At 48.2% G+C, this 21,291-nt stretch overlaps 1 protein-coding gene across 5 annotated transcripts in view; it reads right to left on the reverse strand.

Annotated features, from left to right (window-relative positions):
• The window catches only part of SUSD2 (sushi domain containing 2), an 86,425-nt gene extending 67,568 nt beyond the window's left edge, over positions 1–18,857 (reverse strand). The window contains exons 1-7 of one of the 5 annotated variants that reach the window (XM_074972291.1): positions 18,451–18,850; positions 16,417–16,530; positions 9,137–9,334; positions 4,620–4,824; positions 2,874–3,025; positions 1,838–2,005; positions 1,416–1,590 (exon numbers count right to left, since the gene is read on the reverse strand). In XM_074972291.1, coding sequence (XP_074828392.1) covers positions 1,416–1,590; positions 1,838–2,005; positions 2,874–3,025; positions 4,620–4,824; positions 9,137–9,203 — 767 coding nt within the window. In that variant the 5' untranslated portion in view covers positions 9,204–9,334; positions 16,417–16,530; positions 18,451–18,850. Of the gene's footprint in view, positions 1–1,415; positions 1,591–1,837; positions 2,006–2,873; positions 3,026–4,619; positions 4,825–9,136; positions 9,335–16,416; positions 16,531–18,450 lie in introns of all 5 variants that reach the window. The other 4 variants (XM_074972294.1, XM_074972295.1, XM_074972292.1 and 1 more) reach the window with 4 other exon arrangements.
• Between the last annotated feature and the right edge of the window lie 2,434 nt (positions 18,858–21,291).

Genomic DNA, 21,291 nt, shown 5'->3' on the forward strand with positions numbered 1-21,291 from the left:
GCGTACAGGTTAATCTGTTCCTCAATCTGCAGTTGAGCTAGAGGGTTTAATTAATGAGTCTACCACTATGCGAAGGAGGCAAGGAGAGCCCAGTGCATGAATCCCAGTGTCTCTGTGCTTTAAGGACTCCTCCAACACTTGTTCCTCAGTTCCTCCTAGCAGGGTCACAGCTTAGTACAGTGAAGCCCAGGCAACAGTGCCATGGGAAGCTTTTCAAGCACTGATGCCCAAGCTAGGATGGGGCCACAGAACCTTCAAAAGAGTTGTGACAGTTGAGGCCGAATCATCTACCAGTGAGAACTCCTGATCCATTATCTGGTGTTCAAGCATAAGATGAGAGGGTAGGAATAAATGGCCAGTTTTCAGAATGGAGAGAGGTAAACAGTGGTGTCCCACAGGGATCTGTACTGGGATCAGTGCTGTTCAACATATTCATAAATGATCTGGAAAAATGGTTAAGCACTGAGGTGGCAAAATTTGCAGATGATGCAAAATTACTCAAGATAGTTAAGTGCAAAGCAGACTGCAAAAAGTTACAAAGGGATCTCACAAAACTGGGTGACTGGGCTACAAAGTGGCAAATGAAATTCAATGCCGATAAATTAAAGTAATGCATATTGGAAAACATGCTCTAATTGATGTATAACATGCAGGCCATGCTGGAAAACATGATGGAAAAACTTATGCTCTTATGAGAGAGCCAAGATAGTCAGTGCAACATTCACATATACTGTCCCCTTTTATCAAGCACTTCCTGAAAGCAGAGTTCTTGACATTGCCTTATAAATAAGCATACAATCATGCAATAGTGCCCCCAGTGGGAAACGATCCCAACATATGTCTTGTCTCCCTCATGCTGCTAACTCATTATAAGCAAGAGCAGTGCTGCATGCAAATTAGCCATAATGGATGGGTGATAATCAGTTACCGCTGGTGTCACAATGGTCTCAATTAAGTTACCCAAGCTTGTCTGTACCCTATATAATCATAACAATTAGATACAACTGATTTAATTTAACTACAACCTAATTTCTTCATAAATAGCCTATGCACAAGATTCCAATTAATTTTAACCTATATGAAAAGTCTGCAGTGTTGGTATTATTCCATTGTTAATATCATTTGTGACCAAAAAAAAGACTTTACATAGATAATAAGTTTCTTCAGGACTAAGTTTGTAATTTATTTTCATTGAAACCAAGTAATTTACTTACTTGTAAGTTCTCTGAAAATACACTCCGTGCCCAAAGAGTAAGTAATGTAATTTGGAGAAGGATATGCTGGATTTTTTTATACAAAACAAAAACAACGAATCCCTACTTTAACTGCAAAAGAAAAGTCAACCTTAGGTACGGAGCCAGGACTGATGCTTCCACTATAAACAAATGCCTCTGTGTTATCTACCAGTTACTTGCCTCTGCCCATCAGAATAGTTGCTTGGACTGATTCTCAAAGCTCCAATGTCCCAGGTATTGTAATCTGCTTTAGCAGGTACAGGAATGAAAGTAAATGTTCCACTATTGGGTTCTTCCTTTCCCAGGGTGTAAAGATATTTCCATTCAGCCATCCAATTCTCTGAGTAACTCTCACCTATTGAAGGAAGGTAGAAAACCCTTTTGCAAGGTGATAAAGAGCTCTTGACCGCACAATGGCAATTACACTCTTTCACGTGTGTTTAAATGCAGAATAACAGTCATCAATATTATTATAAATTATTTATATTATGGTAGCATTTGCAAGCTCTAATCAAGATCAGGACCACATTGTGCTAGGCACTGTATAAACTCTGAATAAGATAATGCCCCTCCCTACACACATATACAGATTCCTGATTTACCTGTTTCTTGGTACCCCCAGACTTCTATATTGACACGTCTAGCTGGAAATGTCTGGTGCATCCATGTGACAGTCAGATTTCCTCCTGTGTTGGGTGTGCCATAGTACTGCCACTTTGTGGCATTCACTAGTGTGCTTTTTTCTGCAGCTGACACTTTGCTGTGATGTACTGCATTATGGAACAGAAGATGCTCATGTGTTAACTGCTCATTTGCTTTCTATAACACTGGAAAAGTGGTTTTATTGTAATTAAGGGGTTTGCAATATTTCTAGTATGAATCTTTATAAATAGAGTAACTATATAAAAAGAGCCACTTACACCTTGGTCAGCATGCCAGGGCTTGCTAAGTTTGTCTCAGATGCATGCCCTACACCAGGGATCAGCAACCTATCAGAAGTGGTGTGCCGAGTCTTCATTTATTCACTCTAATTTAAGGTTTCGCGTGCCAGTAATGCATGTTAATGTTTTTAGGTCTCTTTCTATAAGTCTTTAAAATATAACTAAACTATTGTTGTCTGTAAAGTAGATAAGGTTTTTAAAATGTTTAAGAAGCTTCATTTAAAATTAAATTAAAATGCAGAGCCCCCCAGACCGGTGGCCAGGACCCCGGCAGTGAGAGTGCCACTGAAAATCAGACTGCATGCCTCCTTTGGCACATGTGCCATAGGTTGCCTACCCCCTACCCTACGCATTACCAGACCAACACAAATGAAGACCATTGTGCTACATAGGTAGCAACTCTCCCATGAAAGCCAAAAGGGAACAACCTTTGGCTAAGCTATGCTTTTAGCCCAGAATATCTGATATCAGCAACATGAAATTGTGGAACAGCCTCAGCAATTTATGAAAGTACGGAAAGCCTCTTTTCTCAAAATATAAGGTACAAGGAGTGGTGAAAGCAACTTTTCTGAGACCAGCTAATATCACAGCCCACACAGGAAGAACAGAAGTGGCCAGAGGAGAAGGGTTATCCGAGGTGAGGATATGATCTGATGACTATGTGAAAGGACATGCAAACAACAGATAGACTGATAACCTGATAACCAAGTTGCAGAGTGAGGAAATGTGAGCCCACCATCCCTGGAAATCTCAAAGGGGATGAGGCCACTCTCATACAGCAAAGGGGAGATGCAGTGGGCTCTTCCATCTTCAGCAACATAGCCACTGGTTTCAATTTCCTGCTTGAACCTGTTAATATGGAGAATATAGTCTAGCGTGGCTATTGAAGGAAGATACTCTGTCTTTTTTGGGTTTCATTAAGCAAACAGATACCCAATAGTCCATTGTAAGTCCCCCGTCTTTCCCATTTAGCAGTTTTACCCTCATACTTTATCGTGATGGCCACCAACGTGAACATGACAAGTGACTAACAAACAATAGGGAGCATGGGGAGAAGAAGGATGAGAGTGATAATAAGATTGCATGGTTACAATGGTTAAGAATGGTACAACTTGATGTTTCTTAATCATATAAACTTCATTTTTGATCATTTAAACAAATTCCTTGGCTAACTCTATACCCCTTAGAGCTCCCTTAACATTATTCCAAGCCTCCCTTATACACAGAGTGACCCTGGGCTCACCACTTAGTGTTTATTATTCTACTCAAAATTATTAGTTCATCTCCCCTCACCCCTAAAGTATAAACCATGTGTTTAGCTCCCACAGATGATGGGTATAGGGCTAGCTACACTGGTGCAACCACTACTGTAGAATGGCAAAGCTGCTGTTTGTTCTGGTCACATTCCACTGGTACAAATAATGGCTTTGCCTGTCTACACTAGAATTCATACCAGTATAGCTATACTGTACTGGCCGCCATAGGGCAAATTCCCAGTCTAAACACCACCTAATTCAATGTATGCAGACATTTACAAAATTTTGTGAATTCATACAAAATAAAATCTCCTGGTTTTTTTTCCTGAAAACATTGACGGGTGTGCTATTCTGTCCTCCCCACAAAAACACATCTCCCGTAGTGTAGCGGTTCCAGAATTGCTGACATCATCATGATTCCTGAGGCTGTAAATGAGCCACTTTTGGTGCTGCTGGGAAAGGAAAGGTTACACCTGGGCCTATATTCCCTGAAGTCCCAAGGGTGGAAGGGGCTCAGCTAGCACCGGCCATCTCCTGCTACTATCCAGCTACCGATGATTTACAATCTATACTAGAGCCACCATCAATGCAAAATGAGATGAAGTTGGGCTAGTAGCATCCTCTTCCTCTGGATAATCAGTATATCGCCTATGTCATCTGCAGAATCTTCACTGGCCCTAAGAAAGAGGATCCTACCTCCCATCTCACATCCCACAGCAAGATGTACTAACTGGACTTTTGGTCATATCCCATTGGTTCTATTCTTGGACTGGAAAATTCCTATTTATTTATACATAACAGATGCACTTAGAATGTTTCCAGATACAAAGTACAAATCCCTGACAGAACTCCCATTCACAAAACTGGCTGTTTCTATATATACAAGGAATAAAAAAAAGGCCCATGATTTTATAATGAAGTAATCCCACAAAATTCAGTTTTCTTATGAGAACATACAATTCTGGAGTATTCCTGAACTCTTAGAGAACAGACCAGTTCTTGGATGGACACGCCTATGAACTGACAAGAGATCAGGAGGATACTGGCAGTTTTAGGGAACAGGAATAAATTTGCATTCTTGTCTACAGGAGTCCTGTTCTACTCCACTTACCCACTCCTGGAAACACTCACTGACCTCAGATGTGTGCACCCCCATGCAGCAGCACAACTAAAATCACACAGCTCACCTGCAGCTCACAGCAGAGGAGGCATTAAAAGTCACATTTAAAATCTCAAAGTCCTTGCCTCCCATAAGGGAGCCCGAGGATGGAGAGATCTGCAGACAGAATTCACTGTAATCAGAACAGCAAGTCCCCAGGGACTTGCAGGCCCTCTGGCACGAGCAGTTAACTAGTTCCTCCCCACATCGATGTGAACAAGAATCTTGGGCTCCTATTAAAAAAAGGAAACAAAAAACAAACTGGAATTACCTTGCACAGCTTCAGACCCTCTATAAGAAACAGTAAAGCCTGGAAAAACAATAAGTAGGTTCCTTACCTAAAGGAACACTAGCAGATAATTTAGATTTAGGACCTGATACTCTAGTGAAGTAAGTCTGCTTTATCCTGAGCACAAAGTAGCCTTAAACCTAGTATAATCGGCAACTAGTAGTTTCCTCTTGCCTGGAGGAATCCCCTGGTGGCATAGAATTTCTACACCAAACCTCATCCTGTCTCCCACCTAGCACAAGGGGAGTGGCTGGGGAAAACTGGGTGTGGCTGGCATCCTTACAGCTCTGTGATTACCAATTTCCAGAACAGTCTCTTGGGGGCTGTAGGCAGCTAGCATAGCTCTAGGTCGGGGTGGGCAAACTTTTTGGCCTGAGGGCCACATCGGGTTTCCAAAATTGTATAGAGGGCCAGTTAAGGGAGGCTGTGCCTCCCCAAACAGCCAGGTGTGGCCTGGCCCCCGCCCCCATCTGACCCCCCTCCCCACTTCTCGCCCCCTGACTGCACCCCCGGGACTCCTTCCCCATCCAACCCCCCCGTTCCCTGTCCCCTGACGGACTCCCGGGACCCCTGCCCCATCCACCCCCTGCCCCGCTCCCTGTCCCCTGACCACCCCGGACCCTCCCCCTCTGACTGCCCCCCGCCGCCCCATCCAACCCCTCCTCTCATTCCTGACTGCCCCCCCAGGACCCCTGCCCCCATTCAACCCCCTTGTTCCCCGCCCTCTGACCGCCCTGACCCCTATCCACACCCCCGCCCCCTGACCACCACCCCGAACTCCCCTGCCCTCTATCCAACCCCCCCTGCTCCCTGCCCCCTTACCTCACTGCCTAGAGCACCAGTGGCTGGTGGTGCTACAGCCGCGCTGCCCAGAGCGCCAGGACAGGCAGCCGCGCTGCCTGGCTGGAGCCAGCCACACCACCATGCAGCACAGAGCACCGGATCAGGCCGCGGCTCTGCAGCTGCGCAGCCGCCCAGAGCATTGGAGGGGAAACAGCAGTGGATGGGCCGTGGGCTAGCCTCCTGGGCCAGGAGCTCAGGGGCCAGGCAGGAGGGTCCCGCGGGCCGTAGTTTGCCCACCTCTGCTCTAGGTACTCTGCTCTGATTCGTGGCAGGTCAAAAGCAGTCCCAGATTCTTAAAAGTGGCTTAAAATCACCTCCTTTCCCAATCAGTCCCTTAAAATTTAGTTTGGTTTAAAAAAAAGTTTTCAAAGTATTGGGCAGGAGCAGGAGTCACTTTTAATCCCCCGGTGATGGAGGCAAGATGAGAGGAGGTGGGGATGAAGACCACCTGCTTCCAGTTCATCCTGCTTCCTTCAGAAAAATAAATCTTTATTTGTCAACTCTTTCTTTTTTGCAGGGTGGCTGGGAAAGAAAAGTCTGCTGGCCCAGCAGGCAAGATGGGGACAAAAGTGTCACCAGTTGAGCAGTATAGGAAACCTTCACTCCATAAAACTCTTTTCCTGATAGAGGAGGTCCTTCCTGCTGTTTCCCCATTTCCTCCTGGTGATTAATTCAGCCCATGGTGAACCTTTTGTATCTGCCAGCTACCTTCTACACTGTTATCTATGAAGTCGTGTTGATAAGGCTGGGGATTCTAGCAGAGATAGGTGGAGTTATTCTAATGTGGCTCCAGTTTTTCCTTTGGAGAGGTTCCAATTTAGCCAGCCTCATGTCTTATCACATCACTTACACCTCCTCTGTTTTGACAACGGCAGTTTCCACCACCTGTTGTCTGTTTATATGAGTGAGAAAAGTATGAAAGTCTGCCTATTCTTCTTGCCTACCTACAAAACACAAACTCATGAAGATTATCTCAGGATAAAGGTTAGGAACAGTCAAGCATCTACTAATTTGGCTCCTAAAATCCAAAGATTATGCACCCATGGGACTCACAAGCTAACCATTCCCCCACCTATTTTGTCTTTAGGCCTGATCCAGTAGACAAGTTCAGAGCATGTCCAAACCCCAACAAAACATCTGGAGGAGATAGTGCTTCCTTATAATCTTTAGCCCAGTGGTTAGAACATTCACCCAGGATGTGGGACACCTCTGTTCAAATCCTCCTCCTGCCTGATGTGGAGCAGAGATTTGGACTTTGATCTCCCCCATCCCAGGAGTGTGCCCTCATCCCTGGGGTAGTTTGGGGTGGGCCACTGTCAATCACTCCTATGGAAGTTGTTCCACAGTGTATAAATATATAACTATTCATAGGAGCAGCGGGACTGAAACCTGGGTCTCCCACCTCCCAGGCAAGTGCCCTAATCACTGGGCTATAGACATTCTCACACTCTTTCTGGTCCAGTGAATATTTAATTATTTATAGAGAGATTCATACAGACTCACCCCAGAATGTGCAGTGATTAGGGCATGCTGCAGGTAGGTAGGAGACCCAAATTCAAAACTCAGCTCCACATCAAGCAGATGGGAGATTTCAAATTTGGGTCTCCCACATGCTGGCAAGTATCAGAGGGGTAGCCATGTTAGTCTGGATATGTAAAAGCGGCAAAGAGTCCTGTGGCACTTTATAGACTAACAGACGTCTTGGATCATAAGCTTTCTTGGGTGAATGCCCACTTCGTCAGATGCATGTAGTGGAAATTTCCAGAGGCAGGTACAAATAGGCAAGCAAGTTCTTGTCTATAAGGTGCCAGAGGACTCTTTGCCAAATGCTGGGTGAACATTGGTATGAAGGTTATAAGGGGGCACTAACAACTTCTCCACTTTTTGTTGAAAAAGGAACTGTAGCCTAATTAATAGATTGGTATATTGATTAACCTCTTTGAGCACAGTGGTCAATAAAGGTTCAGTTTCTTGAGGACTGCAGCATCAGGAATATTATCATCAGTACCGATAGAATTAGAGACCCTAGGGGCACACGAAAAACAACTGCAATTTATGTCAAGTCCCCTTATTAGCACATCCACTAAGCAGACAAACAATCCCACAAACACTGCAATATAACAGCAGATAGAGTGAGAGAGTACCAAGTGCTTAGCTCTATGACTAGCATCACTCAAATCTCACATTTCCTGCTGGGGGACCACGGACTGTCGGTAATTATGTTCCTCATCATCATCTTTATTGTCATCACCATCACCACCAGTGGTTGTCATCCTAGCATCTGCCAGGCAACACCTTATATCCTGGGTTATGCTTACACCTATGAAGCCTCATACATATGGATATGGGTTCCAATCCCTTTTTCCTTATCCATGCTTCCACACCCCACTAATTTAGGGGTTCCCCACTTTTCACTGGTTATTCCCTTAGTTCCCCTTACTCTCGTTAACATCTATGTCAATGAGTTAACATAGCAACTTGAGATTATTACTATGGGGCATCTTGCAGTACTAACTGGCACACTGTGGTGTATTTTCCAGCCTATTGCTGCACAGTTTCCAGATCATCATCACTTACTATAATTTTACACTTTACTGGTACAGGGTAAACATTTGGTCAACTAGTTGTACTAGCCTTTTCATGCCTAAGGCCTTGTGGGCCTAAACTGAATATTTTACAGGCCTGTAGGTCCTATGTTATAACACTAATTATTATATTTCACCTCTATATCCTAAATATACTTAATACATTTTATTCTTGGCTACAGAAAAATCTAGTTGAGGAATCTAAATCCAGGAGAAGGTTCACAGCTATGAATCCCAAGTGATTCACAGTGGAAATAAGTCTCTTCCTGAAGCCTGGAGTTAGGCACTTAACTCAGCATTTCTATCAGGTAGCTTAGACAGTTCAATACTTGGTGTGCAGATTTTTGTGAATCCCATTCTTGGGTGCCCAACGCTCCCCTGCATTATATAGGGAGCTAGGTGCCTAAATCAAGATTGCAAACTCCACTTGGTAGAAGGGTGCTTAAAAGTTAGGTCTTGCAATGCTGAGTGCTATAGTGCCTATGTTTCCCTTGTGAATCCCACCCTAAAAGAAAGCATGACTGCCATAAGTCACATACTGTTCTGGAATGCAGACCCTATAACATGTTTGATGACATGTCATTGGATAGCAGCTTGAAATTAATTTTCAGAATAGCGAAACCAAACAATAACTCCAGATGGAAAACTAAAGTAATTGTACATTGTTACTAACAAGTTAAAACAATATCAGGGAATTGCCTCACAGTAAAAACCATTTCCATTAGCTTACCATTCATCTGGCTTTGCAGAAATACAAATATCTTCTTCTATAAAAATTTATAAAACTCCCCTATTTACAAAAGAGTATAGGTGTCCAAAAACACTCACCTTCCCTCTGATGAGCAATATTGCAGAAAAGAATGAGGAAAGAGGCACAGATGCCAGTGAGTTTCATGCTTTGCTCTAGATGCTCAGGGATTATTGATTCCGGGGTCGTTTTTTCTCCTGATAGGCACAACGTCTTTTCAGAAACACTTCTTCAGAAATAACTGATTTCCTCAGAGTTCAAAGGTTCCTTGAAAATAACTGAGACGAAACAAACTGTTGGTGATGTTCCCTTCTAGAGGCCACACCTACTTATAACAAAGGTCCAAGCAGAAAAGTATAGAAACGCAAACGCAGCAGATGCCCTTGTTGCAGTACAGTAACTCCTCGCTTAACATTGTAGTTAAGGACAGGCATGGGAGGAAAGGTGGAGGAGTTGCACTGTATGTAAGAGAGCAGTATGATTGCTCAGAGCTCCAGAATGAAACTGGAGAAAAACCTGTTAAGAGTGTTAGGGTTAAGTTTAGAGGCGAGAGCAACAAGGCTGATGTCGTGGTGGGCGTCTGCTATAGATCACCAGACCAGGAGGATGAGATAGACAAGGCTTTCTTTGGACAACTAACAGAAGTTTCCAGATCACAGGCCCTGGTTCTCATGGGGGACTTCAATCACCCTGACATTTGTTGGGAGAGCAATACAGCAGTGCACAGCCAATCCAGGAAGTTTTTGGAGAGTGTTAGAGACAACTTCCTGGTTCAAGTGCTGGTGGAACCAACTAGGGGCCATACTCCTTTTGACCTGCTGCTCACAAACAGGGAAGAATTGGTAGGGGAAGTAGAAGTGGGTGGCAACCTGGGTGACCATGAGATGATTGAGTTCAGGATCCTGACAAAAGGAAGAAAGGAGAGCAGCAGAATACGTACCCTCAACTTCAGAAAAGCAGACTGACTCCCTCAGGGAACTGATGGCAGAATCCCCTGGGAGGCTAATATGAGGGGGAAAGGAGTCCAGGAGAGCTGGCTGAATTTTAAAGAAGCCTTATTGAGGGTGCAGGAACAAACCATTCCAATGTGCAGAAAGAATAGCAAATATGGCAGGCGACCAGTTTGGCTTAACAGATAAATCTTCAGTGAGTTTAAACACAAAAAGGAAGCTTAGAAGAAGTGGAAACTTGGACAGATGACTAGGGAGGAGTATAAAGATATTGCTCGAGCTTGCAGGGGTGTAATCAGGAAGGCCAAAGCACAATTGGAGTTACAGCTAGCAAGGGATGTGAAGGGTAACAAGAAGGGTTTCTACAGGTATGTTAGCAACAAGAAAAAGGTCAGCAAAAGTGTGGGACCGTTAATGAATGGAGGAGGCAACCTAGTGACAGATGATGTGGAAAAAGCTGAAGTACTCTGCTTTTTTTGCCTCGGTCTTCACAGACAAGGTCACCTCCCAAACTGCTGTCCTGCGCAACACAGTATAGGGAGGAGGTGAGCAGCCCTCAGTGGTGAAAGAACAGGTTAAGGACTATTTAGAAAAGCTGGACATGCACAAGTCCAAGGGTCTGGATCTAATGCATCCGAGGGTGCTGAGGGAATTGGCTGATGTGATTGCAGAGCCATTGGCCATTATCTTTGAAAACTCATGGCGATCGGGTGAGGTCCTGGACAATTGGAAAAAGGCAAATATAGTGCCCATCTTTAAAAAAGGGAAGAAGGAGAACCTGGGGAACTACAGACTGGTCAGCCAACACCTCAGTCGCTGGAAAAATCATGGAGCAGGTCCTCAAGGAAACCATTTTGAAGCACTTGTAGGAGAGGAAGATGATCAGGAAGAGTCAACATGGATTCACCAAGGGCAAGGCATGCCTGACCAACCTGATTGCCTTCTATGATGAGATAACTGGCTCTGTGGATATGGGGAAAGTGGTGGACGTGATAGCTCTTGACTTTAGCAAAGCTTTGGATACTGTCTCCCACAGTATTCTTGCAAGCAAGTTAAAGAAGTATGGATTGGATGAGGTGGATGGAAAGCTGGTTAGATTGTCGGGCTCAATGGGTAGCGATCAACGGCTCAATGTCTAGTTGGCAGCTGGTATCAAGCATAGTGCCCCAGGGGTCAGTCCTGGGGCCGGTTTTGTTCAACATCTTTATTAATGATCTGGACAATTGAATAGATTGCAAGTTCGCAGATGACACTAAGCTGGAGTGAGAGGTAGATACGCTGAAGGGAAGGGATAGGGTCCAGAGTGACCGAGACAAATTGGGTATTTGGAATGAGAAAGTACTGGTAATAAAAACCTTTCCCTCTTCATTCTACAGGAACTTTTCCTCCATGGCCCCCAGCCACAGGAGGGCTTTCACCTCCTGGGCGAGTGGTTGCTCATGAGAAGGGTCCCTGAAGAGTTCTAATCCTCCTTCCCCATCCCTCTTCAGGGACCCTTCTCATGAGCAACCACTTGCCCAGGAGATATAAGCCCTCCTGTGGCTGGGGGCCACCATATTGAGGACCCAGTGGTCTGTAGTTATGGCAGTCCAAGCAGGGAGGAAAGGCAATAAACAGTGGGAAAATAAAGGATGAAACAGAGCCTGGTTGCAGGCTGAGAGGTCTCCCTCGAGCACCCCCTCAAAATGATTGCCTGTTTTTGGGAGGGGCGTGGCTCAAGCCCGAATGAGCTCCTGCCACAGGTGGTTGCCCTTGGTAATGCCTATATCCCCTGCTCTCTCTGTGGTACAGTTCTACTCTGGTCTGGCCCGTGAACCTTTGTGTTTGCTGAGGTTTAAACCTCTTTCTAGCATGGGCTGGGGTGCACAGGCCCAGCGAGCTAAGAGTGACCCTTGAGTCTTTTAGGCCATGTAATCTGCTGTCTGTTTGTTCAGCAAATAGGGCCGAGCTGTCACACAGGAGGTCCTGAATGGATTGTAAGACCTCCACCTACAGACTAGATGATTGAAGCCATGATGCCCTTCTCATGGCCACCGGGGAGGCCACTGCCCTGGCTGCAGAGTCTGCCGTTTCTGAGGAGGCCTGGAGGGAGACTCTTGTGATCGTCCTGCCCTCATATAGTACGGCCTCGAACTCCTCCTTAGCATCCTGCGGGAGCGAGTCAGCAAACTTGGCCGTGGACTGCCAAACATTGAAATGATATCTGCTGAGCAGAGCGTCCTGGTTTGCAATACAAAGCTGTAGGCTGGCTGTCGAATAAATTTTCCTGCCACACAGGGTTTCTTCAGGTATGTTAGCAACAAGAAGAAAGTCAAGGAAAGTGTGGGCCCCTTACTGAATGAGGGAGGCAACCTAGTGACAGAGGATGTGGAAAAAGCTAATATACTCAATGCTTTTTTTGCCTCTGTCCTCACGAACAAGGTCAGCTCCCAGACTACTGCACTGGGCAGCACAGCATGGGGAGGAGGTGACCAGCCCTCTGTGGAGAAAGAAGTGGCTTGGAACTATTTAGAAAAGCTAAACGAGCAAAAGTCCATGGGGCCGGAGGCGCTGCATCCGAGAGTGCTAAAGGAGTTGGCGGATGTGATTGCAGAGCCATTGGCCATTATCTTTGAAAACTCATGGCGATCGGGGGAAGTCCTGGACGACTGGAAAAAGGCTAATGTAGTGCCAATCTTTAAAAAAGGGAAGAAGGAGGATCCTGGGAACTACAGGCCAGTCAGCCACACCTCAGTCCCTGGAAAAATCATGGAGCAGGTCCTCAAGGAATCAATTCTGAAGCACTTAGAGGAGAGGAAAGTGATCAGGAACAGTCAGCTTGGATTCACCAAGGGCAAGTCATGACTGACTAATCTAACTGCCTTCTATGACGAGATAACTGGCTCTGTGGATGAAGGGAAAGCGGTGGACGTGTTGTTCCTTGACTTTAGCAAAGCTTTTGACACGGTCTCCCACAGTATTCTTGCCAGCAAGTTAAAGAAGTATGGGCTGGATGAATGGACTATAAGGTGGACAGAAAGTTGGCTAGATTGTCGGGCTCAAAGGGTAGTGATCAATGGCTCCATGTCTAGCAGCCGGTATCAAGTGGAGTGCCCCAAGGGTCGGTCCTCAGGCCGGTTTTGTTCAATATCTTCATAAATGATCTGGAGGATGGTGTGGATTGCACCCTCAGCAAGTTTGCAGACGACACTAAACTGGGAGGAGTGGTAGATATGTTAGAGGGTAGGGATAGGATACAGAGGGCCCTAGACAAATTAGAGGATTGGGCCAAAAGAAATCTGATGAGGTTCAACAAGGACAAGCGCAGAGTCATGCACTTAGGATGGAAGAATCCCATGCACCGCTACAGACTAGGGGCCGAATGGCTCGGCAGCAGTTCTGCAGAAAAGGACCAAGGGGTTACAGTGGACGAGAAGCTGGATATGAGTCAACAGTGTGCCCTTGTTGCCAAGAAGGCCAATGGCATTTTGGGATGTATATGTAGGGGCACTACCAGCAGATCGAGGGACGTGATCGTTCCCATCTATTCGACATTGGTGAGGCCTCATCTGGAGTACTGTGTCCAGTTTTGGGCCCCACATTACAAGAAGGATGTGGAAAAATTGGAAAATGTCCAGCGGAGGGCAACAAAAATGATTAGGGGACTGGAACACATGACTTATGAGGAGAGGCTGAGGGAACTGGGATTGTTTAGTCTGCGGAAGAGAAGAATGAGGGGGGATTTGATAGCTGCTTTCAACTACCTGAAAGGGGGTTCCAAAGAGGATGGATCTAGGCTGTTCTCAGTGGTAGCTGATGACAGAACAACGAGTAATGGTCTCAAGTTGCAGTGGGGGATGTTTCGGTTGGATATTAGGAAAAACTTTTTCACTAGGAGGGTGATGAAACACTGGAATGCGTTACCTAGGGAGGTGGTAGAATCTCCTTCCTTAGATATTTTTAAGGTCAGGCTTGACAAAGCCCTGGCTAGGATGATTTAGTTGGGGATTGGTCCTGCTTTGAGCAGGGGGTTGGACTAGATGACCTCCTGAGGTCCCTTCCAGCCCTGATATTCTATGATTCTACATCAAGTTGCTTCACATCTGTATTTTTCTGGGTTGAGCTGGATTGCCCCTGCCTGTCACGCTCGTTGGCAGCCGCAACCACCAGAGACCTGAGGGAGGGGTGTGTTTATAAGTACTCAAACCCTTTTGCTGGAACGTAGTATTTGCGCTCTGCCCTCTTAGACATGGGGGGCAGGGATGATGGGGTCTGCCACCGGGCTTTTACAATCTTTACTACCCCATCGTGCATGGGTAGAGCCACCTTTGCTGGGGCCACTGCAGCCAAGACATCAAATAGGGAGTCCGTAGGCTTGGACATTTCTTCCATCTGCAGTCCCAGGTTGGCTGTCACCCTTTTAAGCAGCTCCTGGTGGGTTTTGACAGCGTCCTGAGGCACAGTCTGTGATGGGGCTGTTACTGCCTCATCAGGCAATGATCAGGAGGAGGCCATGCCAGGATCAGGGGCGGATTCCACATCCCCTGCATGGGGAAACACATCCACTGGAGGAAGTGGCTCTTGGGTCCCTTGGACTAATGCAGCATCCGAGCCCAGGGGTGGTCGAGACACCAAGGCTGTAGGTCTCTCCAACGCCCCTGAGACTGAGCGCTGGGCCTGAGGTCCCCCAACCTTGGGAATTGCCCCTGGATTATAGACTTGCCAGGGCCCTGTGGCCACATGCCTGCAGGTTGGTTCTAGGAAGAACCTGCTTGCTGTGCAGGTGGCGGTTGGTCCCTGAGGGCCATGGACTCCTCACTCTCTGAGCCTGAGAAGGAACGGTCTTCCTCTAGTGACCATGGCGGTGCTACCACGGGGTAGGCTTCCCCCCCATGTCTGGCAGTCTTGTGCCTGCCTATCGGGGAGTAGTATCGGGATATCTGGCAACCGGCAGCGCTGCTCATATGCCTGGTGATAATCTGGAGAACACTTTGCCATCCGCTTGGAGAACAGTGTGTAGGCTCCGGTGACTGACGTCTGGATTCCAGTGACCAGCGATGGGGCTGTGGAGACCTCAGTCGGGGCTCCGGCAACTGATGCCACTCCGAGGATTGGTGCCGGAACTCTGGGGAGCGGCGCCTGTGAACCGGCACTTTTCAGGTGACCACTGCCGGAGTTCTGGGGACCAGCGGCACGCCTGTGGCCTGGTATCACAGATCCAGTGACCAATGTGTGGATCTCGGAGATTGGTGCCTGGGGCTTGGCGATCACTAGGAACCTACCAAGTCGCTATGGGCTTGCAGTTCGGGACATGGCTCTGGTCCTGTTGAGCAGGCCAGGGTACGGTGCCATGGGGGTGATCTGTGCAGGGGAGCCATTAAGGGCTTTCCCCTAGAAACGGGTGGGCAGGAGGGATCCTTAGGCCTCTCTTCCCGAGGAATAGGTGTCACCGGGAAGAAGATGTCGTCTTTGGCTGCCTGAAAGGCTTCTGGGGTGGATGGCACCATGAGGTACCATGTGCCTCTATCACTCACTGAGGTAGGAGGCAGGTCGCGGGATGGACTAGGCCCAATAGGCGAAGCTGCCGCGTGGCTACGCTCCGGCGAGATGGCCCGACTCAGTCCAGGCTCCTCTTCTCCCTTGTCCTTACCTTTATGGGACCCCAGGTAGTGTCCCCTTCCGGCATGCTTCTTGTGCCTTTTGGCCAGTACCAGCGACAAGAATCGGTGCCGGGGGGGCACACTTCATGTCGATGTCGAAGTACTTGGCACCAAGTCTGTATATGCCAGCTCTGAGGCCAGTGCAAGAGCAGACTTTATGAGGAGCATGCGGAGTCTGATGTCTCTCTCCTATCTGGTCTGGGGCTTGAATCCCTTGCAGATTCAGCACTTCTCATGAACGTGAGACTCACCCAGACACTTTAAACAACTAAGATATGGATCACTGATCGGCATAGGCTTCTTGCAGGGATCCCATGGCTTGAAGCCCGGGAAGCTGGGCCTGCCCTGTCCCTGAGTTAAGACCCTCAGGGGACTAAGAATGATAACTAAGTACACTAACACTATAAAGAAACTGATAACTACGTACAACTATTTACACAATAAAAGTTCAAAGGACCACTGAAAGGGAAATCCCTTGATAAGCAAGGGGAGCATTCCAGCACTGAGACTGGCGGTAAGAAGGAACTGAGGGAGGGAGCTGGCAAAGTCAGAGGACGCCAGAGCCGGTCCCCTATGGATACCACTGAGGAAAAAACTTCCGGCACTGGTGCATGTGGCAAGCACATAAACCTACAATAGAATAGACATGAGCAATCACTCAAAGAAGGAGGTTGAGAACCCCTGCCTTAAACCCACCCTATCCCAGTACTGTACAGTCAAATCAGCATTGCACAACACCCCAACCCTAGGCTCTTACTCCATCACCCATACCTCAACGAGAGATAAGATATACACTTCTTCTTATCTGTTTCTCCTGGAACCGGCAATACTCTGTATGACCTCCTTCGCCACGCAGCCCTTCAACTGGTGAATGAAGACCAGAATCTGCACTGACAAGGAGGCTTAGGGTCAGTGATACACAGAGGGGCACCCTCCTTCTACAAGTAGCTCATGGGTGGGCTAGGAAGGATGTGGCTGTGTCCTCTCTATCCCAACTCGACTACATGGCTGAAACTGAATGGACTATGGGTTCCACCCTATCCCTAGAAGCACTCAGTTGCCGACACCAGTGAGTTAGCGGGATGAACGTGCAAAGGGTTGCATAACTATGAGAGAGGCCAAAAGAGTTCTAGGCCTGAAAAGCTGAGGGAGGAGATGGCTGCACCCAGGTACTATGGTGATGGGGACCATTAAGGTACCCAGATAGAATATACAGTAGAGAAAGACAAAAGGGAGCAACTGAGGGAGGATGTGACTGACAAGGGCAGATGAGGGGCAATAAACTATCCTCAGGAGTCCCAGACTGGGAAACCCCTGAATAACAGGAACTGAAATTGCCAACATCCTCTCTGGAGCTGTGCCAATCAGAGGCCAACATAGAGGGAAAGAGGAGTCACCACCATAGGGCAGCACTGTGTTTCCCTACCCCAAGCTGGTCAGTCAAGGGGGAGACAAAGGGCAGTGTCATGGTGGCCCCTCCCTACAAGCCAGATGGGATAAGACGCCATCTTTCCTGTTAGCAGAGAGGGTGCTCCCTCCCAACTACCCCTTATTCTGACCTTGGTTGGACCACAGACACCAGACCAGACTACAACCCCACACCTCAGCGTCACTCCTCCAGAGAAGGTGCTTCTGCAGTAGCTCTGCCCACAGGTCCCCCATGGGGCCTTGGCCTTCAGGACCTTGATTAGACATCACCTTTCCTGTGCTCTCTAGCAGGCCTAGGTGGGTCTGTGCCAGGATACAGGGCCCATCTTGTAACTAAGGCTGTGAGTTTGTCACAGAGGTCACAGATTCCGTGACTTCTGCAGCAGCCGATGCGGCTAGCCTGGGGACCGCTTGAGCAGCCCTGGGCCAGCTGCACAGGCTGCTACGTCTCCCCCACAGGAGCGGTGGTGGTCACAGGATGCCGTGTCCGCTCTCCTGCAGCAGTGGGGTTCCCGCCCACTTCCCCCTGAGCACCTGTGGCGACCCCAAGCTGCCCCTGCCCCAGAGTACCCAAGATTTAGTCTGGAGTATATAGTACAAGTCATGGACAGGTCATGGGCCATGAATTTTTGTTTACTGCCCATGACCTGTCTATAAGTTTTACTAAAAATACCAGTGACTAAAACATAGTCTCATGGGGGCCAAGTGGGTCCAGACTGGGGGCTTCACAGCTCAGGCACTGAAGATGGAGAGAAAGGAGGAATTGGTGTTCAAAGCCCCCCCCCATATCTATCCACAGGTCCCCCTCTTACTCATGGGCCCCCCATCTCCACTTGCACACCTAACCCCCCCCGAATTCTCCCATATACCCAGTCTGCTCAGCTCACTCTCTCTCACTCACAACCCCCACAGGTACCTCACCCCTCAATCCTCCTGTCTACCCATGCAGCCCCCCATCCTGCTATGCCCCCAGCCCATGGGCCCCCCATCCTGTTCCCCCACCTCAGCCCCCCCCCGGCACCTTACCCCTCAATCCTCCCACCTACCCACAGGGCCCTCATCCTGCTTCCCAACCCCCCCCCATACCTCACTCCCCAATTCTCCCACCTACCCATGGGACTCCCCATCCTGCTCCCCTGTCTCAGCCCCCCTCCCCCAACACCCCAACCTTCTCATCTACCCACAGGACTCCTCCCCTGCTCCTCCCTAGCTCCCCTAGGTACCTGACCCCCCAATTCTCTCACCTACCCACAGGCCCCCCATCCTGCTCCCCAACCCCAGCACCTCACCGCCCTATCCTGTCATCTACCAGTGGGAACCCCATTCTGCTCTCCCACCCCACCAGTCCCAGGCACCTTTACCCCCCAATCCTCTCACCTGCCCTCGCGCCCCATTCCCGAACCTTAGGACGCTACCCTGGAAAGGGCGGGTTTTCACCAATCTGTATAGCACGAAGATGACGTTACTAGGGGAGACCCAACGTCCGTTCGGTACGTCCGTCGAGGCCACACCACGGCGCTGAAAAGCTAGGGGAGAGAAAAGGGATGAAGTAGTGCATTGTGGTAAATGTGGTCCAAACCTCTCCCGCCTCTATCTCCCATGAGTCCCTGCGGTCCCATTTCCCCCCCGCCTCTATCTCTTATCGGTCATCGCAGGGTCCACTCATGGCCTCCCTTTTCAAGGGCGGGGGCGATGCGAGGTCGGAAGCGTAAGTGGCAGTGGCAGTGGCCGTGGCCGTGGCCGTGACAGGCTGTGCAGTGGCCGGGTGGCGCCGCCATCAGCAGAAGGTCAGAGGAGCAGGAGGCTCCGATCTCACGGCGAAGGGGCCCGTGACCTCACCAGCCTCAGTGCATCACGGGAGTTGTAGTCTCCAATCTGGTCCACCTGAGCGGGTAACCCCCATCCCTAATCTCTGCTAGTCGACCCATTGTTAATACTCTCCAGGCTTTCTTCCCGACTCTGCACCAGCTCCCTCAATTACAGAACCGAAGCAACGTCTGGTTAATCTTTCCACTTGGCCGGTATTAGAACAAATATCGCCGCCACTTCCGGTCACTGTTCTCAGTCGGGCCCTATTAGAGAACTCCTAGGGCAACTTAACTTCCGGTCAATGTTCGCAGAAGGAGGCTATTGCTTTGCTTACCAGGCAATTTTATTTCTGGTTACTGTTTTGAGGCGGATATTATTACAGTGCGCACTTAGGAACTTAACTGCTGGTCACTGTTCCCAGGCAGATGCCATGGCAACATTTACTGGTGCAATATAACTTCCGGCAGGGGAAAGTGGGCGTGGCTGTGACAGGCTGTGACGCTTACAGGAGAAGATTGGAGGACAGGTGGCGCCGCCGTCAAGGTTGGAGAGGACCGTGAGCAAAACCGTTGGACGTCCGGCTGCTCGCGCGGCCCCGGTGCATGGCGGGAGATGTAGTCCACGCCCTACGCCCGTCTGGTGATTTACAAGGCCGGTGTCGACTGCTCTCGGCTTTTCTTGCAGGCTCCAGCCGCCGGCTCGTGTGTATTGGTGTTTTCAGGATCAGGGCCAAACCCTTGGCCCGGTCTGTAAAAGGCAGATTTTTTGCCTTTATAGGTCAGCATCCTTTGGAATCACTGGACAGTCTGATTTGATGTTTCTAACTGCCCCAGAACAAGTAGCCTTGTAAAGTACCCTTGTTCAGATTGAACTTGTTTTCAAGCAATAACCAAAGCTCTTTAATGTTTATAATTTTCAAATAATAATTACCCTAACTTTAATTGGCAGCCAGTGTGGGACTTAAAATATGTCTTTGACTTAAAAACTTTGGCTAAAAATTGGGTAACTATAAATTATTTTTCTTTTAAGACAAAGTTAAACATTTTTATTTGGGAATATGACTGAAGCTGGTCATGTCAATGCTGTGTTTACTATCGTGTCATGTACTTTGCAAAACAGAATAGTTTGTAAACTATTGTTGCTACCAAAGTTTGCAGGCACCACATTTGAAACGGGGCATATGTCTTCTCTGGAGGAAAACCAGTTCCCAGGAGAGTGACCTGCCTGTAAACAAAGATGCTCAGTCCTCACCTGTCTCTTCGTACGCGTTGCTGGGTTTGAGTCACTGCTCACCATTTTTTCCTTCTTTGTATTTGGTCTTGGTTTCCTTCAGTGAACATGAGTATCTTAGCAAGTGGCAGTCCTCTCTGGGGATAAAGGGAAGGGAGAGGGAAAATAGTCTTCTGTGAGCTATAACTATTTTGGATGCTGTTTATCACAGTACAGAAGCATCCAGGCTCCCCTTTGCTGTAGCTATGACTATATGGGGGTGGGGGGTGTACTTGGGGGTGTATATGTGTGTATATGACACAGATCACATTAGAGAAGCAGGAACATGAGCCTATCCCATTGCTGTCTCTGGCAATAACTCTCTGTTTGTAGTTTGTTTCCTGTCATAGGAGGATCTGAGACGAGACCTGAAAGATGAAGACCTGACAAATCCACCCTGTTGGGCATAGATGGCGCCAGGCAACAGCGGTCTAGCTGGGAGCAGAGCAGTTGCAGGCATCCCTCAGATAAGTGTCCAGTTAGAGCTTTGAGTCTAGCCCTCCCAACTGGAGACACATCTTTCCTATGTTAGATGGGACTGACTTACCAAGAAAAGGTTCTGCTTGTAGGATGGGGAAATTAATATACAAGGCAGGGTGTAATATGTCCTGCCCAGAAGAAGCTTAGGTTTAGGGGTTAGGGTTCAGGGTGAGGGTTGGGGTTAGGTTTAGGAGGGGTTAGGGTTAAAGGGGTTAGGGGTAGGGTAGGGGTAGCTTTAAGGGTTGGGGTTGGGTTTGGGGTTAGGGTTAGGGTTTAGGGTGAGGGTGGGGTCAGGGGGCTAGGGTTAGGGGGTTAAGGTGAGGGTTAGGGGTTAGGGTTAGGGTTGGGTGAGGGTTTAGGGTTTAGGGTGAGGCTGAGGGTAGGAGTTAGGGGTAGGGGTTAGGGTTTAGGGTCAGGGATGGGGTTAGGGGTTAGGGGCCTTCGGGTTAGGGTTAGTGTTAGGTTAGGGTTAGGGTCCTTAGGGTTAAGGGTTAGGGGTTAAGGGTTAGGGGTTAGGGTTGGGTTTTGGGATTAGGGTTAGGGGTTAAGGGTTAGCGGTTAGGGTTAAGGGTTAGCGGTTAGGGTTAAGGGTTAGGTTTAGGGTTAGGGTTAAGGGTTAGCAGTTAGGGTTAGATTTAGGTTTAGGGTTTAGGGTTAAGG

This window comes from Natator depressus, chromosome 15, assembly GCF_965152275.1.
Source record: "Natator depressus isolate rNatDep1 chromosome 15, rNatDep2.hap1, whole genome shotgun sequence".
Taxonomy (NCBI): domain Eukaryota; kingdom Metazoa; phylum Chordata; order Testudines; family Cheloniidae; genus Natator; species Natator depressus.